This window comes from Hyperoodon ampullatus (assembly GCF_949752795.1).
Source record: "Hyperoodon ampullatus genome assembly, chromosome: 4".
In the NCBI taxonomy this organism is placed as follows: Eukaryota; Metazoa; Chordata; class Mammalia; order Artiodactyla; family Ziphiidae; genus Hyperoodon; species Hyperoodon ampullatus.
The window spans coordinates 149,595,371-149,615,346 of NC_136917.1; the positions used below are offsets into that span (position 1 = coordinate 149,595,371).

The 19,976-nt window shown below is 44.5% G+C and overlaps 1 protein-coding gene across 1 annotated transcript in view; it reads right to left on the minus strand.

Moving 5' to 3' along the window:
* Positions 1-19,976, minus strand: part of PDZD2 (PDZ domain containing 2) — a gene marked incomplete at both ends in the record, with an annotated part of 241,666 nt that overhangs the window by 86,577 nt on the left and 135,113 nt on the right. Inside the window, one exon of the mRNA XM_079701985.1 lies at positions 8,057-8,558. Within this exon, the coding sequence (XP_079558111.1) occupies positions 8,057-8,558 (502 nt within the window). The remainder of the gene's footprint in view (positions 1-8,056; positions 8,559-19,976) is intronic.

A 19,976-nucleotide genomic window follows, 5' to 3' on the forward strand; every position in this document is an offset into this window, starting at 1 on the left:
TTTAGGCCACACCACAGGGCTTGTGGGATCTTAAGTTTCCCGACCAGGGATTGAACCTGCGCCCTGGGCAGGGAAAGCGCGGAGTCCTAACCACTGGACCTCCAGAGAACTGCCAAAGATCTATCCTTTTCAAAAACTAGGGCTTCCCTGGTGGTGCAGTGGTTGAAAGTCCGCCTGCTGATACAGGGGTCACGGGTTCGTGCCCCGGTCCGGGAGGATCCCACATGCCGCGGAGCGGCTGGGCCCGTGAGCCATGGCCGCTGAGCCTGCGTGTCCGGAATCTGTGCTCCGCAATGGGAGAGGCCACAACAGTGAGAAGCCCGCGTACCGCAAAAAAAAAAAAAAAAAAAAAAAAAAAAAAACTAATAAAGGTGTCTAAGTCCTCTTGACTGCTAGTAGCTTTTCTGCTCTGGTTTATTCTCCATGTGACTCCGTATTTCACTCCAAGGACACAAACATACACCCACTGCAAAATGTTTGATAATTGGCTGCTCAGAGAAATGAAAGCTAAAGCTTGTAAAGTGATTTATTTGGGAGTCTGACTTTAGGCTCATCCCAAAGTCCTTGATGGCTCCAGGTATACAGGTAGGGGTCACAATGCATCCCTCAATTTATAAAAGAAAAGCTATGTGTTTTCTTCATTCATCGTGAAGGTCCAACGGAACCATTAAGGTCCAATACAGACAAAGCCAGCATCTCCCGAAAAATAGGCAACCTGCCCATTCAAGCTGCTTGCAAAAGAGGAAAAATGTGAAGCATTTAGAAAATCTGAAATGCATACTGTCAGCAACTAAAATGCAACGGTAAAAAAAGCAGATGTTGAACGGTAACTAATGTGCAGCAACAGGAACGTCTAGGGAAATTACTGCCAGACAGAGACCTGTTGGGTCCTACACTTCTCCTGGCCCAGCGCAGCTCACGGGGGCTCCATGACTCCAACAACACGCCGTGGTGCCAGCTGTCTCCTCCATCCACTGACCACAGGCCCACGAAGCCTGTCTGGCCAAATGTAACCGCAGAAGTCACTGGCTTTTCTCCCACAGTAGTTCATGAACTTGTCAACGATCCCTACACCATCCCATCGCCTCACTTTGGACTCCCTGGGTTTTGGTTGGTTGCCTCTGACCTCTGGAACATCTTTCTTTCCCATTCAGAAACAGCTTTCCTGGCCTTCAGAGTCTCTCACAGCTCCACGACTTCCAAGAAGCCATCCTTGAGAATCAGTGCTACCACGAGATAGCAACCTTCAGTGCTTCCACTACACGAGACCCTATGGCTATCGGAGGACCCCGAAGAGAACAAAGGCAGGGGTGCTCCGGTTAGCTGTTAACCCGGGGTGCTGGGCATCCCACACTGGCACGTGGGCCAACCCTGTGGCTGCTTCCCTGGGCCTCATGGTGCAGGTAACAAACGAGAGCCGACGGTGGCTTGACTTTTTTCCTTGGAAGATATGCCATGGCTCCTGGGGTCTTGAAGATGTGGGACAGTGTTCCTCCCTCTCCCAGTACAGAGAAGCTGTAGAACTCTTCCCAAGAACAACATGGACCATTATGAGAGCCCAGAAATAAGAAAACCCCTTTGGTTTTAGCCCAAATTAGTTAAAACCTATCCATCCCTATTACTAGCTACACCATCATTTTCTCCCGTCCTACCCTCCTTTTGCTAAACAGAACATGTTAAGTATGGTTCACAGAGGATGTGACAATACTAGATACAGTTCTTTCTAATTCTTAAATGTTTTAGAAATAGTACTTGTGGGGCTTCCCTGGTGGTGCAGTGGTTGGGAGTCCGCCTGCCGATGCAGGCGACGCGGGTTCGTGCCCCGGTCCGGGAGGATCCCGTGTGCCGCGGAGTGGCTGGGCCCGTGAGCCATGGCCACTGAGCCTGCACGTCCGGAGCCTGTGCTCCACAACGGGAGAGGCCACAGCAGTGAGAGCCCCACGTACCACAAAAAAAAAAAAAAGAAAAAGAAATAGTACTTGTGACAAGAAACATGCAAAACTACATTCATGGGGAAAGAAGAATGGCCTAAATGTTGACCCTGACAGAGGAGTTAAAGACAAGAGCGCCCACACGCCCTCTCCACACCCCTGCCCCTGCCCAAGATGCACACAACTAGTTAAAAGCAAAACAAAACCAAAACACCTATCTAATAGAAACAGCTTCAGAGGGTAGAAATGACCAATCTGTAATACAGCCTCCAACTACACTAGTCCAGAAACAGATTTTCTTTTATCCAATAATATGATTTTCCCCCGACAACACAGTAGAAACTATAAGGGGAGAATTCAAAGACAATGAAGCAAATTGCCTCACCCTGGAATTTCTTGATCATCTAATGAAGGAGCTCGGAGGAACACAAAGAGAGGCAGCAACAGGAAGAGGCAGATATTATCGGTCTCAATTGTACAATTGTCCGTAGTAAATCTAGCTGCCTACAGCTGAAAGCAGCAATCAGTTAAAAATAAAATCAGTGTCTAAAGTTTATTAGCCTAAAGCTGGCACTGGCCAAAAACCAACAGGCCAACTTCAAAACAAGAAATATCAAGTATATTTCCAACTGCCTCCTTAGGATTCCACTTAGGTATCCACTACACACACCAGTACGGTCAAAACAGGACTCTCCTTCTTTCCCATCTCAGTGGGAATAGCAACATCATGTACTCAAGCTCAAGAGGATATGCAAACCAAAACCCCATGAATTGTCTTTGACTTATCCTTCTATTTCCTACACCGAAACCACGAGCGAGATCTAAAAGCTCTATTTGCAAAACAGATCCACCTTCATCTACCTCTGCCTTTCTTCCCTGACACCACCCTTGTCAGAGCCACCAGCATCTTTAGCTTGGGTTAGCACAATGGCTTCCAATCTGGTCTCCCTTTTTATGCTTTACCTCTCACAAACCACTATTATCCATTACGCATCTAGGGTAAATGTTAACAGATATATATATATATCATGTTGCACTCAGCTTAAACCTTCCGACAGCTCCCCACCAGACTTAGAATAGGGTCCACACTCTTTGCAATGGCGAACATGAACCTTTGTAATCTAGCCCCATCCACATCTCGACCACGTCACCTCCTAGTCCTCTCCCCATCACTCACTGTGCTGCGGTCTCTCTGCTCCTGGAATATTCTATCATTCCTGTCTGACAGCAGCTGCATGTGCTGGTTCCTCACCGGAAACATTCTGCCCCCAGATTTTGCAGGGCTGACACTCAGTCTGTAGCTGAAACATGGCCTCTTTAATGAGGTCTTTTGCCGACGACACCCAATATCAATTTGCCCCCTGCCCGTGTCACTGCGGGGCCATCTTTCATGTCACTGTTTTACTTTATTTATCGTACTTATGGTCAGCATCTAACATTCTGATTTATTTTCTTATTTATTGCTTGTGGCCCCTTATACGTGACACGTGCCGCAGGACAGGAACTTTCTCTCTCATTTACAGATGGGTTCTCCAGCTGCTAGAACAGTGCCTAGCACATAACTATACTGCATAAATGTCACTGAATTAACAAATAGAGAATGGTTATCCACTAATCCTAGGGTTCTTCAAAGTTATTGAAACTGACGTTAAGAAGTTTGCCCAGATGGGAGACCTGCCTGTTTGCCAATATTCAGCGTGTGAACACAGATCCAGTTGTAGAGATGATTGAGTTCTGAAACAGATCCCGTCTAGACAGAGGGCTTGGGCCTTTGCTTCCTCGTACACTGGCTTAAAGGGCAATGAGACTTTGTCAGCCTGTTGAGAAAAAGCCAAACCACGCAAAATTGGACGCTACGTACGTCTGTATTAATGTTGTCAGAGTGCTACCCTTTCCTGTAAACCCCAATTACTGTGTGAGCTCACATATGCATCTCTTCACGAAGGCAAACAGAGGGATTTATTTACCAAAACAGGGGTGGTACACTAAAGGGAGCGGCCTCGGCAGCATTTAAATGACCTCATCTGCTAGAACCCAAAATAAAATTTTACAACAGCATCTTTGCCCCAAATGTGAGAAGACACATCATCCAACTAGAATTTCACTGCAGTACATGCTCTGGCTCCAGTTGCAGACCTATTTTGAGACTGTTTGCTTATCCCTTCTTACTTAGAATGATCTAAGTAAGAAATGAAGAAACATGTCATCATAATGTCAGAGTTGAAATCCCGTAGTCATCAGACCAAAATGCTCAGTTCGGAGGTAAGAATACTGAAGCTCCGAGAAAGGACATGGCAGCCTGAAGGCCACAGAGCTGGGAATGGAAGAACCAGGACTGGAGCTTCGTGCCCCATCTCTCAGGCCTGGGGCTCCCCTGTGCCTTCATTAATAAATATCTACAGAGCACCTACAGGTGCAAGGCGCTGAGCTGGGACTGAGAGAGCAAAGGCTCAGAGGCAAGAGTGAGCGTGGCCTTTTGAAACAAACGAACTCAGCCAAAGTCAGGGAGGAAGAAAGCAGTGAGAAATGGGGGCAAAGAGTTAATCAGGAATCAGGTGATGAAAGGGCCTCACATGCTATGTCAAGCCAAGGTATTTGGGTATTACCCCAAGGGCAAAGTGGACCACCAAATGGTTTAAGCTTTAGCACACATGCGTGCGTACATGTGTGTGCATGCTCGCGCAGTAAGATTTGCTCTTTAGAAAGGTCCCTCTGGTTGCAGTGGGGACAGTGGGTGATGGGATGAAAGCGGGAGCAGTGAGACGGGTGGGAGACTACTGTGACCACTCAGGTGATAAATGAGAGCAGCCTGGCCCTGACCTAAAGCTGTCGGAGGGAGCACAGAGAAGTGGGGCAGACAGAGATCTTGAAGGGAGCAGCAGTTGACAGGACTGGTGGCTGACTGCACGTGGTGTAAGGGAGAGGGCAGCATTCCTGCTCACTCCACGATGCCAACTGTCTCAGTCTGCCTGGGTGAAGGCGTTTCCCAGGATGTGGGGCTGTCAGTGCAAAACCAGGGAAAGCTCTGCACAGACCAGGGCTAGTGGTCACTAGTTGAATCTCAGGTTTCTGGCTTGGGCAGCTTTGTGGATGGTGAGACCTGGAGTGTTGGAGCAGGCTTGGTGGTGTGGGAAAGCAATGCATCGAGTTTCAGGCATGATGTGACATATCTAAGATTGGAGACATCCTGTACGTGGTTGGTAGAAAGCTCGAGGGCTCAGGAGAGAGGTGAAGGCAGACGTGAATTTAGGAGACATTACCATGTAGAAGGATATAAGTTCACCCAGAGACCATGGGGACTTCCTAGAAGAGGACCATCCTCCTGCTGCCTCTGCTTGACACAAACAGGGACTACCCAGGAGAAGTCCTCAGTGTGATTCTCCTTCTGAGTTTCACATACTTTCCTGAAGATTCAGACCTGGGGAAGCCTTTCTGAGGTCTCTGCTGAACCACTTACAGGAAAGAGGTCTGGTGCTGCACAGGGTGGATTTTGGGTACTAGGGTAAGACCACAAATGGACCCGCAGACACACACACTGGCTGTGAATAAACTCCCCTGACTGGCAAATGGTAGAATTCTTTTTTTTTCATTGTTATGTGACTAAGTGTGGTTGTATTCGTTTTCACCATGCAGCATTACAAAAATACACATTATGTATATGTCACCTTGGATGAGTAATGATCTTTACTAGACAGAGAGTAAGGAATTTTGAACTCATTTCTAAAATTGCTTATCTATGTCCTAGGAGATTCTTGTGCTTTAGAAGATGGGCCCAAGTTTTTTAAAAATTAATCTGTTTGCATGTGTATCATTATGTGTTAATATTTTACAGAAACAAGCCATTTTTTAAAAGGAGATATTTGTTAAAAGGAAATATGTTTCCTATAGGTCCATTAAGGCAGAACAGAATATAGAAAAAAAGCCTGAGGATTTATTTTCCTGTAAGAAATAACAGTCTATGAAAAAGAAGTACCTGACAACTAAAAATGGTCTGAATGATTATAAGCCTTGTCTGTAATTTATTAAGTCTTTGTAGATATATTAAATCATTAAGAAAGCAGAAACGGAACAACGCTGACATGTCTAATCTCCCATTATTCAAATGGAATGGAATTTTACCCCAAGGCTTAAGAGGTAAATAGCTAATTTTTGTTTTTCTGGAAATTCCATTTTAGCATGACCTTGGGCTCGTCCTGGAGTAAAAATATAAATCTATTCATACCAAGAACCTAATCAGACTTCTGTTAGGTCTATTGGTCCCAGTTTGGGTGATGCCAGGGTGCGGAGGAAAGCTGTGAAGATCTATTTCTTGCCAACCCTATCAATCCCAGGTAAATGCATCTAATGAGGCTATTTCTGGGGTTGAAGAGGGTACTGAAATATTCATGCCTGAGAAGGTGTGTGGCCCATTCTGACTTTCTAAGACCAAAAGTACAATCCAGGGTCAATAATCAGTCTATAGATTTAGAACAGTTATGAAGAATTCCAGATGGCAAGTCTCTCCTTGCTATAGGCATGGGGCTTCAAAAAAAATCCCCAAGGTAATAGATCATGGTTTGGTTTTTTTCACCCTTCATTTGTATCTTCTTGGACATTTGACCTTGAGTACAAAAACCAGGCAAGGGAACTCTGGTATATGCAGTCTTAAGATAGTCTAATCCAGAAATTCAAGTTTATGCTATTGCCTTCAATCAGGATGAGCAGAGGAGGGTATTCTCTTAGAAGTCTGGTGTGGCATTTTTTCTTTTAAACTCATTCCAAATAATTTCCACTGTGTCCTAGGCCAGATGAAAACCTATTCTTTGGACTGAATGTGTGAGATTCCACCCTAAACTTTGGTACCTTAAAACTTCAAAATGAACCAGTACCACCCATTTGGTTTTTGCACCTTAAGCTTTCTGCATATTCACAATCATCACAAGAAAAAAAATCACATCAACATATAGTATTCATTGATAATATTATACACATTACAATATTTGTATTTCCCTTAATCCTTTTTGGGGGGAGGGGCATAAAACTGGTAGAAAACCATGAATAGAAACATTAATTTTTTGCTTCTCATTTGTTTGTAAATTCCATCTACAAATATACCTTCTCTGTGTAAGGCTTTATGATGATCACCCAGCTCCTCAAATGAAGGAACATGGTCCCTTAAGAGAGGGGTTATTTTGATTCTTCTCAACCCATTATACAGATTGGCTACAGTTGCAGAAATATGCATGAAATAGCCTTACTAGAAATTACATTCACTCCTAGGGCACCATTTCCCAGGCTGCAAAGCTGAACTCGATACTTCCTCTGTGCCCATTTTCCATCTTTCCAACTTCCTCTTTCATCCTTAGAGGGCATATCCTGAGTCAGAAAAGAAACCAGTCAGGAACCATCTAGCTAGTTACTGCTTTGTTAGGAACCCAGAGGAATACCTGGCCAAGAGGATTCTTGGAACAAGCACGCTGACCCTAAAGAAATGTAACTTAACAAGAGAGTGTTGGTTATGATGGGGGAGATGATATGAGGCTAGAAGCGTTTCTATCACCATTCAGAACTAGACCACATCTGCTTTGCCTTTAGGTGAGGGCAGCTCTGACCATCACAGTTGGATATCATAGTATCAGAGATTTCTGTGAAGTTTCCAAACTTCACTGGAATTCAGCAATATAATAATACTATCCCATGAAAATGTCACTGGTTTTGAAATGTTAAAAATAAAAGCAGATGCTTCCCTGCAGGTTGGACATCCTTCCTGTGTAATACCAAGGCTTGGATATTTATGCTATCAGTGGTCACCAGGAATTCTTGGCCTTGCAGTGGCAATTCCACTGGTGACAGCAGTGATAAATAATGATGCAGTTCAAGTACTTTATCTGGGCCTCATATGACTCAAATTATACCACAGAAGGCTTGAATTTTCCACTTAGGATAACTCGACTAGCTCTTTATTTAAGTGTGATAAAATGACTTGGTGTTTTGGTTGTTATTGTCATGTCCTATGATCATTTATCTTAATAAATCTTTCAGTTTCTAAATGCAAGGTCATCTTAGATGTATTTTCCAAACCTTAAATGCAACTGCAAACAACATTTCATTGAAAATTCAGGTTCTACCACCAAAGCAAACCTTACCCGTGCCAGGCAGTCGCTGGATTGGAAGTCTGTCTTCCCAGATTTTGAGAAGCGGCGTCTGTCATTGCTTGTGGGCAGAGGGCCGTCCGTCTTTGCAATCCTAGGCTCCGTCCGTTTGTCCAATTCCGACCTCTCTAGATGGGATCCAGCCACCTCCTTGAGCGGATCTGGGCCATTTTCTAGCTCAAAAACATGACCGTTTCCCAGTTCAGGGTCCAGACCATTGTCTAGTTCAGACACAGGGTCACTGTCCAACTCACAGCCAGTGCTGCTCTTGGATTCTTCAGTGGCTTTGTGGGTAGAAGGCCTGGCAATGACCCCAAACTTTCTTGCTCTCTTCCCCTTTTTCACAGCTCGGTCCCCCAGCTCCAAGGTAGGCGTCTCTCCTGGTTCGGAGCTGTTGCTACTGTTGCCGTTATAAGGAGAATGGACTTGGTGCTTGAAGCGGCGCAGCATGATCAGGTAGATGAAGCCGCCATTCCAGCACTGCTCAGCCAGGTAACTGCAACGGACAGAGGGGGGTCAGAGAGGGGCTGGTTAAAACCCTCCAAACATCCTCCAGGACCAATGCAGCGGGTTGACGCATCTGATGGCCCACACAGGACCCATGTGACTAAAATCCTGGCCAAACAGACTGAGGCACTAAGCTTCTTAAAGAGGCTCCGCACTTCATTCACTCTTTTAATCTATTTAATTGTTGATGCTAAAAATAACGCCCAAACAAACCATAAAACCACCATGAACTGGAAATGACTCATGAGAGTACCCCACAAAGGTAGTCAGAGAAGGATTTTTCTATTAACAGAGCCAATCCTAACATATCATTAAAAAAAAAATTATTCTCCATTCGCTCAACAACTTGTTACATCGGAATGATGCCAGCTGCCCATTCATAACGTTCTGATGGGATAGCGCTGCGAGTCCCCAGGGGAAAATGGATAAAATAGATTGGGGAAAATGTACAGTTCTGCTCACAGGATCCAAAAATGAACTGCAAGATGCAAACTATTATATACAGAATAGAGGAAAAACAAGGTCCTACTGTATAGCACAGGTTTATCCTGTGATAAACCACAATGGAAAAGAATATGAAAAAGAATGTATATATATGAATAACTGAATCACTTTGCTATACAGCAGAAACTTACAGCAGAAATTAACACAAAATTGTAGATCAACTACACTTCAAAAAAAAAAAAAAAAAAGCCACAGATTGGAAAGAGCCAAAGTGGAAAAAAACAATCAGCTGCACAAGAGGAACCTTTGCCTCACAGCAGTTAAAGGGAAAAGAAGATCCTGAGTTGGGGGCGGGTAGAAGGGGTTGGCTGGTATTAAGATGCAGCCAGTAAAGATGCACAGCAAGTGTGTGCGGCATGAAATGAGCATCAGATTCATTTCTCGGTAATGGTTCTAGTTTGGTTGTTCATAGCACACGTGAAGTGTCATTTCCAGTCTGGGCATCACGTGAAGAGGAACACTGACAAAGTGGAAAACACAGACATAGGGCAACCAGGAGGAAGACGGCTGCTGGAAACTGGCAACCAGGAACAGTGGGAGGAAGGAGGGATGTTTAGCCTGAGGAAGACGAGGGCCAGGCTCAGTCGTTTTCACATGTTTCTGAGGACTGCCAAACACTTAGAAGCAGGAAACCATATAACTGAGATAATGCACGTGAAACCTGACATACAATGACTCCTCCAGATCTTAAAGAATAACAACAGAACCTCACACGAGATGAGTAATTAGTGGCATCCAGGACCAGATCATTAAAGTTTCAGCAAAGAAAACACTTGCTCAAAGTCAGGAAGCCAGGCTGGGCTGGATCTCCCGCCAGTGCCACCCGAGATAAGGAAGCACAAACCCCAGATGAGCCCAGGGGATGCCTTCACCACTGGGATCTTGCCACATACTACACGTCACTGGTTCCCAAGCAAAGAATGTCAACCTCCAAATCCTTAATGAGTCAGACCTGCTTCCTGGCTTCAAGCCCCACAAAGAGAAGGCCTGGGGCTCTGTTGCCTACATCTTCAGTGAAATGTGGAAAACAGAACTTTTCCCAGTATACCAAACCAGACTTGAGAGCTGGGGACAGTCAGTATGTGGGAAGGGGGCCAGGTCATAAGGAGAGATGACCAGTCGTGTTTGAAACGTACTAAGTTCTGAGCCAAGGGCGTATATTCCCCCTACCTAATGGTCAGGGTAATGCAATGACAGTGACTGTCTAACCGAAGAAGAGAACAATTCTGAATTTTTGCCTTGGAGTAAAGTGAACAAGAGAGAAGAGTCCTCAAACATCAACCAGAGCTAGTAAAAACTTTGATCCTGGGCTATAAGCCAAGGTAATGAACTTACACATAAAAACCAGGTAGATAAAAGATACTGTACAGACTTCAGGTTGTTCTGTGAACTACAGTGAGAGGAAGAGGCATGAAGACCTTTCTAGACTGGAATCTAGACATTGAAAATGAATCCTGGTTCTCCGCACCATTTTTCTACAATGTTTAGATATTACTTTTTGAATTGTGTATTTTTTTTCCATACTGGATAAAATCTTTTAAAGATATAAAATCATAAGAGTAATTAGCCAGGTTGTAAGGGTTTCCCCTGAACAACCACTACTATTAATCCAATACATATGCTCAGATGTTATGAAAAACAGGATGGGGTAGGAAAAACAGGACCAGGTTGAGAGTTAGACACCCAAGTTTTTGTCATAGCTTTGGCCCAACCATGTAAAACGATGGTAATTACACCAAATTTCCATTGACTGATGAATGGATAGACAAAATACAGTATATCCATATAATGGAATACTATCCAGCAATAAAAAGGACTGAAGTTCATGCTACAACATGGGTAAAGCTTGAAGCATTATGCTAACTGAAAGGTGCCAGGCCACAAAAGGCCAGATGTCATTCCATTATTGGATGTGTCCAGAATAGGCAGATTCATTGAGATAGAAAGTAGATTAGTGGTTGCCAGGAGCTGGGGGGATGGGAGAGAGAGGAGAATTGCTAATAGGTACAGGTTTTTTGCGGGGGGTGATGGAAATGTTCTAGAATTAGATAGTGGTGATGGTTGCACAACATGGTGAATATACCCACTAAGTTGTACACTTTAAAATGATGAATGTGATGTTATGTGAATTATTTCTCAATTAAAAAAAAAATAACAGGGCTTCCCTGGTGGCGCAGTGGTCGAGAGTCCGCCTGCCGATGCAGGGGACACGGGTTCGTGCCCCGGTCCGGGAAGATCCCACAATGCCGCGGAGCAGCTGGGCCCGTGAGCCATGGCCGCTGAGCCTGTGCATCCAGAGCCTGTGCTCCGCAATGGGAGAGGCCACAGCAGTGAGAGGCCCACGTACGGCAAAAAAAAAAAAAAAAACAGCAAATGTAATAATATTGGCCAAGTTTTGAATTTATTCTTTGAGTGGATGCTCCTTAAGAACTCTCTTGACAAAAGAAGCAATTGAGGCTCAGAAATATTAACTAAATTGCCCAAGTTCGCATAGCTGCCTCTGGTAGACCCAGGTCTATCTGCTTCCCAGCCATGCACGTCCTCTGTGCAATTCTGCTTCTTAAATCATAACCATCCCTGTGCTTCAGTTTCCTCATCTGCACAGTGAAGGTTGTAAATAGATCATCTCTAAGTTGCTTTCAACTTCCAGGGATAGGAGGATCAAGCCATCCCAGTGATAAGGATAAAACAAAAACCTGGAAAAACAGAAGCAGTCCTTTTATGTCCAAGTCATCCTAGGCTTCCAGGACATTAACCATCAACCTGAAAAAGATTTCACCTGGAGAGGCAATTCCTCTAAAACTGCTTCTGGGACTCTACTTTTTGTACTAAAACTCTGGACAACTTGATTTGGATTGTCCACAGGGACCTTCTTTTCAGCACCAAAAAGGCTGGTCCATTGATTCGGAGTACAAGATCTTGAATATCTTTCCCATCTCTACTCTCACGGGCATTCCAAGAACCTTGGAAGGTTCCATGACTGACAGTCTTTTATTCCTTCAGGATCCACACTCAGGAAAATTACAAAGCAAGAGGAGTTTATCTCTAGTTTTGCACTGTCTCCCTGTCCTTCCCTGGCTTCCTAGCAATAAATAAGATCCTGACACCTTCAGGGAACTGTATGACAGGTTGCTGTATTCCTTCCTGGACACTGCATTTTCTAAGGTCATCCCGAAGGCAAAGTGTAATGAATGAATTATGGACACCTGTAGCAAGTTAGTGAAAAAGAGACCATTAGGCAGAGGGTAATTTTCTTACAATTCTTTGAATCACCTTAAATGTAAGGCTGCCACAGCCCTCTCCATCTGTATTTAAATGACTCGCCTAACTTTTCCTGCACCTGCCTGGCTCATTCATACTTCCAAACCCCCTTTTCTGTTCAGTAGGATTCTTACCCACCATTAGAATCTTTAAACTTCAAAGTCAACATTAGAGAAACCAGAAACGAAATACAATCACGTGACTTAGAAAAATAGAAGGTCTCCTCTTCATTAACAGCAGGTAAAATTAGCTTTTCAGAAGCTTCTCTACCATATGATTATTTTTTGGTTTTTTTCCAAAAATTTGAAACTGTCCTCTGGCAAGTAAAATTATTCACTCAATTCAATTAAAATTTATTTGATTTTGACCATCCCAGGCTGGCCTTAAGGTAAACAAGGAAAGGCCAGAAAGGAGGGTCTGAGCTCTAGCCTAGAATGCTCCCTCTGGAATGTCTTGTGGTTCTTCATTTCAGTCGGCCTTTGCAAGCATCGTGTCTGACTAGATGTCTTCCTCCTCCTTCCCCTCAAAAAGTGCTTTATTCAAAGGAAAGTTTAAGTACCTTCTCTGTTTCTTGATGCTGTCATAATTCTGGAGTCCGGGTTCTGCAGGGGGTGGGAGCCTGGTAAGGGGATGGAAGGTGAGATTGGATGTTTGGAGAACCTGAAGGGATAGAGCTGCCTGGAGTCTGAAGATCAAGATGGATATGGGGCAGGAGATAAGAGAGAGGCGGAGACAGGAGAGATGCTGGAAGGCCAGAGACACCCATTATTTACTCAGTCTGATTCCATCAAAAGAGGGCTGGAGGGAGCTGTACCATTCTGATATTCAGGACTGTTCTGCCAAGCCCTTGGAAGGGGCGATCTCCAGGTGCCTCTAGAAATCATCTTGGGGCTCCAGCCATCGATCACTGACTCCTGGCACATGGTGTGAACCCACAGAGGGGGGCCACCAGGCAGAACCGCGGGCGCACATGTGCGTGTAACTCAGAGGAACTGGATTGCCATTACTGGACCCTGGCCTATACTACAGGGGCTTGTATAACTCAGAGAACCCATAAAAGAATTCTGGAACTTTTCACCAAAGCAGTTATTCTTACTTCATCTGAGTATGTCAGGTCCCCAGTACAGACAGCAGGAGACTAAACACTGACTGCAAGAAGATGTTTATAGACAAGTTATTATCTAGGGTCTGAGTTTTCTAGAGCGAGACTAGCTGCTGATAGCCACCCTGTCTAACACACAGGACAAACAGAGATCGATTGCTCTTGCCTATGATTTCCTCTCGCCTAAGAAGTGATGGGAGGCTGAAAAGCTGTTCGTGGTCCTTTGAAAACCTGCTAAACCTAATTAATCCAGAGGGCTGTCTGAGGTTATAAATCTGTACGTTCCCAGAGAACAATACGCTGAGAGGAAGTGTTAAATATATAGATTAATTCCCCAGTGACGTCTTGGCTGGGAAACACAGGGAGGCAAGTTTGGACAGCTCTCCAGGAGGGGATGGGAAGATGATAAACATCACTTCCCTGAGTCATTTAGGAACTAGGTTCCCCAAGGGTAGTCTCTCTCGGGTGCTGCCTACCAGCTACCTTGAATTTGGGTCACGCTTCTCCCAGATTCTATGACCCTCCCTAGAAAGAGCCAATCTTTCTTTGGGGGACCCTGAAGGCAGGATCTGGGTGCTGAATATCATGGTGGTCAGAGTGACTGATACCCTTGGTGCGCTCCTAAGGCCCCTTCTGGAGAGAACGCAGTCTCCTTCCTTGCTAGTTCACAGAGGGGAAAGTTAGTTCTGAGCAGATGCAGGAAGATGGGACTCAGGCACCAATGAGGATTTGAAAATAGATCAGCGTCTAGGCCTAGTGTAGAAGTAACTAGAACACTGTACTCCAACTGCTGGGTAGGGGAGGTAACTGAGGAAGCCAATTTTTACTAGTTCTCACCTCCACTATTCACCACAAATGCCTGGGTTCAGCGACTCTCCCCTCCTCTCTCTTATCTGGCGTCCAGAGAAGATGAATAAATGAATATGTTCTCTTTATTAAAAAATGTGTAGTTATTATTTTTTATCATAAAATTTGGATTCAGATACACAGGTTGAGAGTGAAGAATCAGGGTGAATATTTGAAAAAAAATTTTTTTTTCCGACCTATGATACAATGTTAGCCATTCGAACCCAAACCAAATGATGATCTACCGAAACCTGTAACCTCCACAGGATGTAGTGGTGAAATTTAAATCGTGCCCATCTATACACCAGGACAGAGGTCCACATTGCCCTAGGGGAACTGGGATGTGGGGAAGAGGTGCAAATATGCTGATCCTCTGGCTACTGCTATTTCTATGAATAATAAACTGTCTTTCATCCCTGATCCAGGAATCTTCTATCTTCTGCTGGCATCCATGAAACTGTGGCAGGCTAACTCGTTAGCTTACTAGTTGGGTAAAATCATAGTTCTTGACATGTAGCAGAACAATACACCGACTAACTCAGTTTATACTTGATCTTGTTCCCCAACATCAAACTTATCAAAGGAGCTCAGTGACATATTATCCTTCACACCAGTGACTAAGAAATAAAAATCAGTACATACCTTACATCAAAACAATATTGAAATTAAATCTTTCAGGCAGAATCAAACAGAGGTGGAATTATACTAAGAGGAGTCATAAAGAGAGTGGGTGTTCTAGCCTCTGATTCCACAAATACTGATTAAATTCAGTGTGTCAGCCTCGAAGGCAGCAGCTACATTTTTGTCCATTAAGTATACACGGCTCTGCCTTTACCCTGCTTAACTTTCATCTCCTGCAACCACTGGCTGCAATATCCATTCTGTGCTGAAGCAAGAGCTGGTTCTCTTTTTGTTTGCTCTGAAGAGCTTCTGGATGTAAAGGGGTACAGGTAGGGGGGACACTGCAGAAAAATACTCGATAAAAAGCAGCTAAATCATTTGATCACTGAAAAAATTAGTTTGAGTTCCATGCAACAAGGTATCATTGATTTTCATATTTATCTTAAAAATTCCCCTCTCAAACTAACAAGATTAATTTAAATTCACCACCCTCACAGCAAAGTATCTCTACATACCAGGACGCATTCCACATTTTCAACTCCAATATAGCTTTAACAGGAAGGAACGAGAAGCGCGGCCCTTGCTATCATGTTGCAATAGGTTGACATGAAGTTTCAGTTTTCCTCCAAGGTTTTCTTGTACCTCACATCTTCATGAATCAATAAAAGCTTTTTGAAAAGCACCCATACACATTTGGGAAATAGGAATTCAGAAGCTGAATTAAGGAGAAAATGCCTGATCAACAATAAGAACTGACCTTATAAAACACACTGCAGAGATACTGCCCCACAAAAGACAACCTCTAGGCTTCTATCTGCAAATGACTGCATTTCTTTATTCAATTACTGTGAGTGAATCAGCGTTTCTTGTGACTATATGAGATCAACCTGCAGTCTATACAGAATCCAATTAGAACTTCAGCCACACAGCTTTGCTAACTCACACTGATGATGTTGGCCACATTTTCCCTGGGGGCGGAGGGCACGCAGGTAAAGTCAGACTTTGCTGTACATAAATGAATCAATTTCACCTCATGAGGGAACTGATAAGCTCAGACGCTCTACATAGGAACTCCTTTCACTTCCTTTTCACTCATGACATAATGCTATTTTTTTTTTTTACAGAATTACTACTTGCTCATTACATATTCATTCATTCATTCATTCATTCACTCATTCGACAAATAGTTATTGAATATCTACTATACGCCAGGCACTGTTTTAGGCATTTGGGGGTACAGCAGTGAACACACTGATGCCCGTCTTTGTGGAGCTCACAGTTTAGCAGGGGCAGAAAGACAATTAAACAATAGACTTATTAAAATAAACATCCAAGGGCTTCCCTGGTGGCGTAGTGGTTGAGAGTCCGCCTGCCGATGCAGGGGACGCGGGTTCGTGCCCTGGTCTGGGAAGATCCCACATGCCGCAGAGCGGCTGGGCCCATGGGCCATGGCTGCTGAGCCTGCGCGTCTGGAGCCTGTGCTCCGCAATGGGAGAGGCCACAACAGTGAGAGGTCCGCGTACTGCAAAAAAAAGAAAAAGAAAAAGAAAAAAAAAAAGCATCCAAATAAATAGCATGTTAGAAGGTGAGACGTGCTATGGAAAATGGAAAATATTGACTAGGATAAAGAGGATTGAGTATGCCAGGAGCTGGAAGAGTCAGACTGAAATTTTAAGTATGCTGAGCAAAGACTTGAAGCAGATGAAAGACTTGGCCACGCAGCTGCCTGGGAGAAGACGTTCCAGACAGAGGCAAGAGCCAGTGCAAAAGTGGTAAATTGAAAATGTGCCCGGTGTGTGTGAAGCAGCAAGGAGGAGAGGAATGGGGAGGGGCGGTGAGGTAGGAGAGATACCAGGGGCCAGTTTACGCAAGACTGTCGTAAAGTCTTGTGCAAAATGGGGAGCGCTAACTCCCCTGAGCACAGGAGTCATGTGATATGTAGTCATGATGTGGAGTCACGTGATGTTTTAAAACGATCCCTTCATTTCTGTGTTGAGAATAGACTATTGGCAGAGCAAGGGAAGAGGGAGACCAGATATTCGATCATCTTCAGAAATTCCAGTGACAGAGAAGCTGGCTCAGCGCAGAGTAGCAGTAGAGAGGGTTAGAAGTGGCCAAAATCGTGATCCGTTTTTGAAGGCAGAGTCAGCAGCCTTTGCTTTTGGATCTGACACAGGGTGTGAGAGGAAGGTGGTGTCTAGGTGTCTGGCCTGAGCAACCAGAAGGATGGAGTTGCCATCACCTGAGGCTGGTAGAGTAGCCTTCTGTGCGGTGGGGCTATCTGACCTATTCTGATGCACAGATCTATTCTGGAGTTACGTTCTGGATGAGCTGAGTCTGAGATGCTCGTGTGGTGGTTGTGTGGGCAGCTAGATATCTGAATCTGGATGTTGGGGCAGAGGACTGGTTTGGAGATAAAAAATTGGGAGGTGTCAGAGTGGGGATGATATTGAAAGCCTCCTGAAGATAAATGCCTTTAGGTGGACTTTCTGGGTCCAATGTTCTTGCTGGGTCAAAAGCACAGTCAAATGTTTTGTATGTCTTTCCAAGCTTTCCTCTAGCAAGGGGTATGACCATTTAGAATCCCATGAGAAGTGTCTTAGAGAACCATTTGTCACTTTTTTTTTTTGGTGGTACGCGGGCCCCTCTCACTGTTGTGGCCTCTCCCGTTGTGGAGCACAGGCTCCGGACACATAGGCTCAGCGGCCATGGCTCACAGGCCCAGCCGCTCTGCGGCATGTGGGATCTTCCCGGACCGGGGCACGAACCCGTGTCCCCTGCATCGGCAGGCGGACTCTCAACTACTGCGCCACCAGGGAAGCCCTGTCACTCTTTTTAATCTCTGCCAGTCTGATAGTCAAGAGCTACCTCATGTCCTAATTTGCAAGTCAGTAATGATTAATGAGGTCAAAATTCTTAGTATTTCTCTGCCTTCTTTGAAAATCGCCTACTTATGCCTTTGTAAAGATCTTCACTTTTGTACCCTCACAGTCTAGCACGATCACTGGCACATATTAAGCACCACAAAAAAATGACTGGTCAATGAAAAGATCCCTTCTATTTTAAAAAAAAAAAAAGACGCTTTTTTTGGTAAAATAACTGTACTGAGGCATATTTTACATCTCATAATAATTCATCCATTCAAGTGTACAATTCAATGATTTTTAGGAAATTTACCAAGCTGTGCAACCACCACCATAAATCAGTTTTAGAACATTTTCACCACCCCAGTAAGATCCCTCATGCCCTTTTACAGTTAATGCCATTCCCAGTCCAGCCACCACTTTCTGTTTCTATAGATCTGCCACTTCTGTACATTTTATATAAATGGAATCATACAATACATGGTCTCTTGTGTCTTGCTTCTTAAAAGCAACCCCTTTTTAGTAGATCCTTAGTCACCAGACTTCACCTCCTTCTGCATCGTCTCTGCCATTTATATCGTACAAAATCTCAATTCATGCAAACATGCTGTTTTGATATCTTTCTCACTTTCCTTAGATCATGCCCAATTATCCCGAGGAGGTAGCTCTCATGGCTCTGCCAGTATCTCACCCATCCTTCCCCCTCACATTATTCCAGGGAACACCCACCATTCCTTCCAGTTTACGCTATAAAGCCCCTGGTAGCCTCTCCTACCTTCAAAGTTCCTCCCGTGACAGCACTGAAGTGAAGGAGGCATTCTTTCCCGTTTGGCCGCCTAGATTTTCCTCACTGTTCCAATATCGTCATAAACCAACTCTGCTTTAAAAGGAAATCCTTCCTCATTAACGCTAACCAGGCGTGGATTCCAAACACCATTCAAATGTAATAGTGTATAATGTATATCATATGCTAATATATTCATGTTACTCTGCATTTCATTTTTTCATTTTTATTTTACAACTGTATTGCCTTTTAAATTTTCTCCATGTTATTTTTTGTTCAGGACAGATTACCAGGGACTACAGGACCCAAAGTCTCTTATGTACTTCTTTTGCCTGGACTGGTGCTAAGGAAGCTTCCATGTCTTTCCTATGCCCTGCTCACTGGCCAGCCAAAGACACTTATTTTACATCACAGAGGTCTCTGCTATGACTTGCCCCTGAGAGCTGAAGATAGATCAGGTCTGAGAAAGAGAAAACCCAAAGCAGCCCACTCCCCATGCCTTGAGCCTTACCTGAGATCCACTATCCCCTCCCAACCCTGCCAGGTGCATTTCCTATGGCAATGCCTGTGCTTCTCCACATATGGTGTTGCCCTTGGCCTTGCCTTGGAAGAGGCTACTGTCAACGCTCAAGGGTAACTGAAGCCAGACTTTGCGTCCCAAAGGTTATGGTCATTCATCTAGGCTCAGAATCACCAAGCCCTGAAAAATGCGTTAAAGATGATCCAGGGACTGAGTTCTGTACTGTCCCTGCTACATCTTCCTTGTCCCTCCACGGTGAAAGCTGCCGGCAGCTATGAGAATTAGTAACACGCATTCTCCCTTTCTGTCCCTCTTCCCACGAACCAACTGCATCTGAGTTCACAACCAGCCAGTAATCCTCAAGCCCTCACGGTGCACCATTCAAAAGGCACCATCCTCTTCCCTTCCCCAGAGGTGGCGCTAAAAGAAGGGAGACTCCTGGGGGGCCCATGCATCTCTGAACGCACATGCCGCTAGTCAAACCCTAATTCAAACACTGATGAAATGCCTGTGCCCTCCACTTCCCTCCCCTTTCAAGTGGGTCCAGCTGCATCTTGAAACAATTTCCCCAGCTTGTCTCAATCCTTCCAGGGTCCGTTCCATTGGCTTGGCCAGAGCCTGCCCCTACCTCATGCCAAGCCTGGTTTCACTTATGTCAAAACAGCTTCCATCAAAATCATAGGCTTCTTTTTCGAATTTCTTTCACTGTTTTTCAGCAGCGAAAAGATACTTAAATTGCAAAATGACTACCTCCATTAACGTGTTCTGGCTAATGCCAGGCACTGTTCTTCTCCTGAATCTCTTCTATACAGTGTACTGTGGATTCTTTAAAATCTGACTTTCTGTTTTTCTTTCTTCTCAAAGGCTCTCTGACAGGCATGGTAGGGCTGAACAGGTCTCATGAT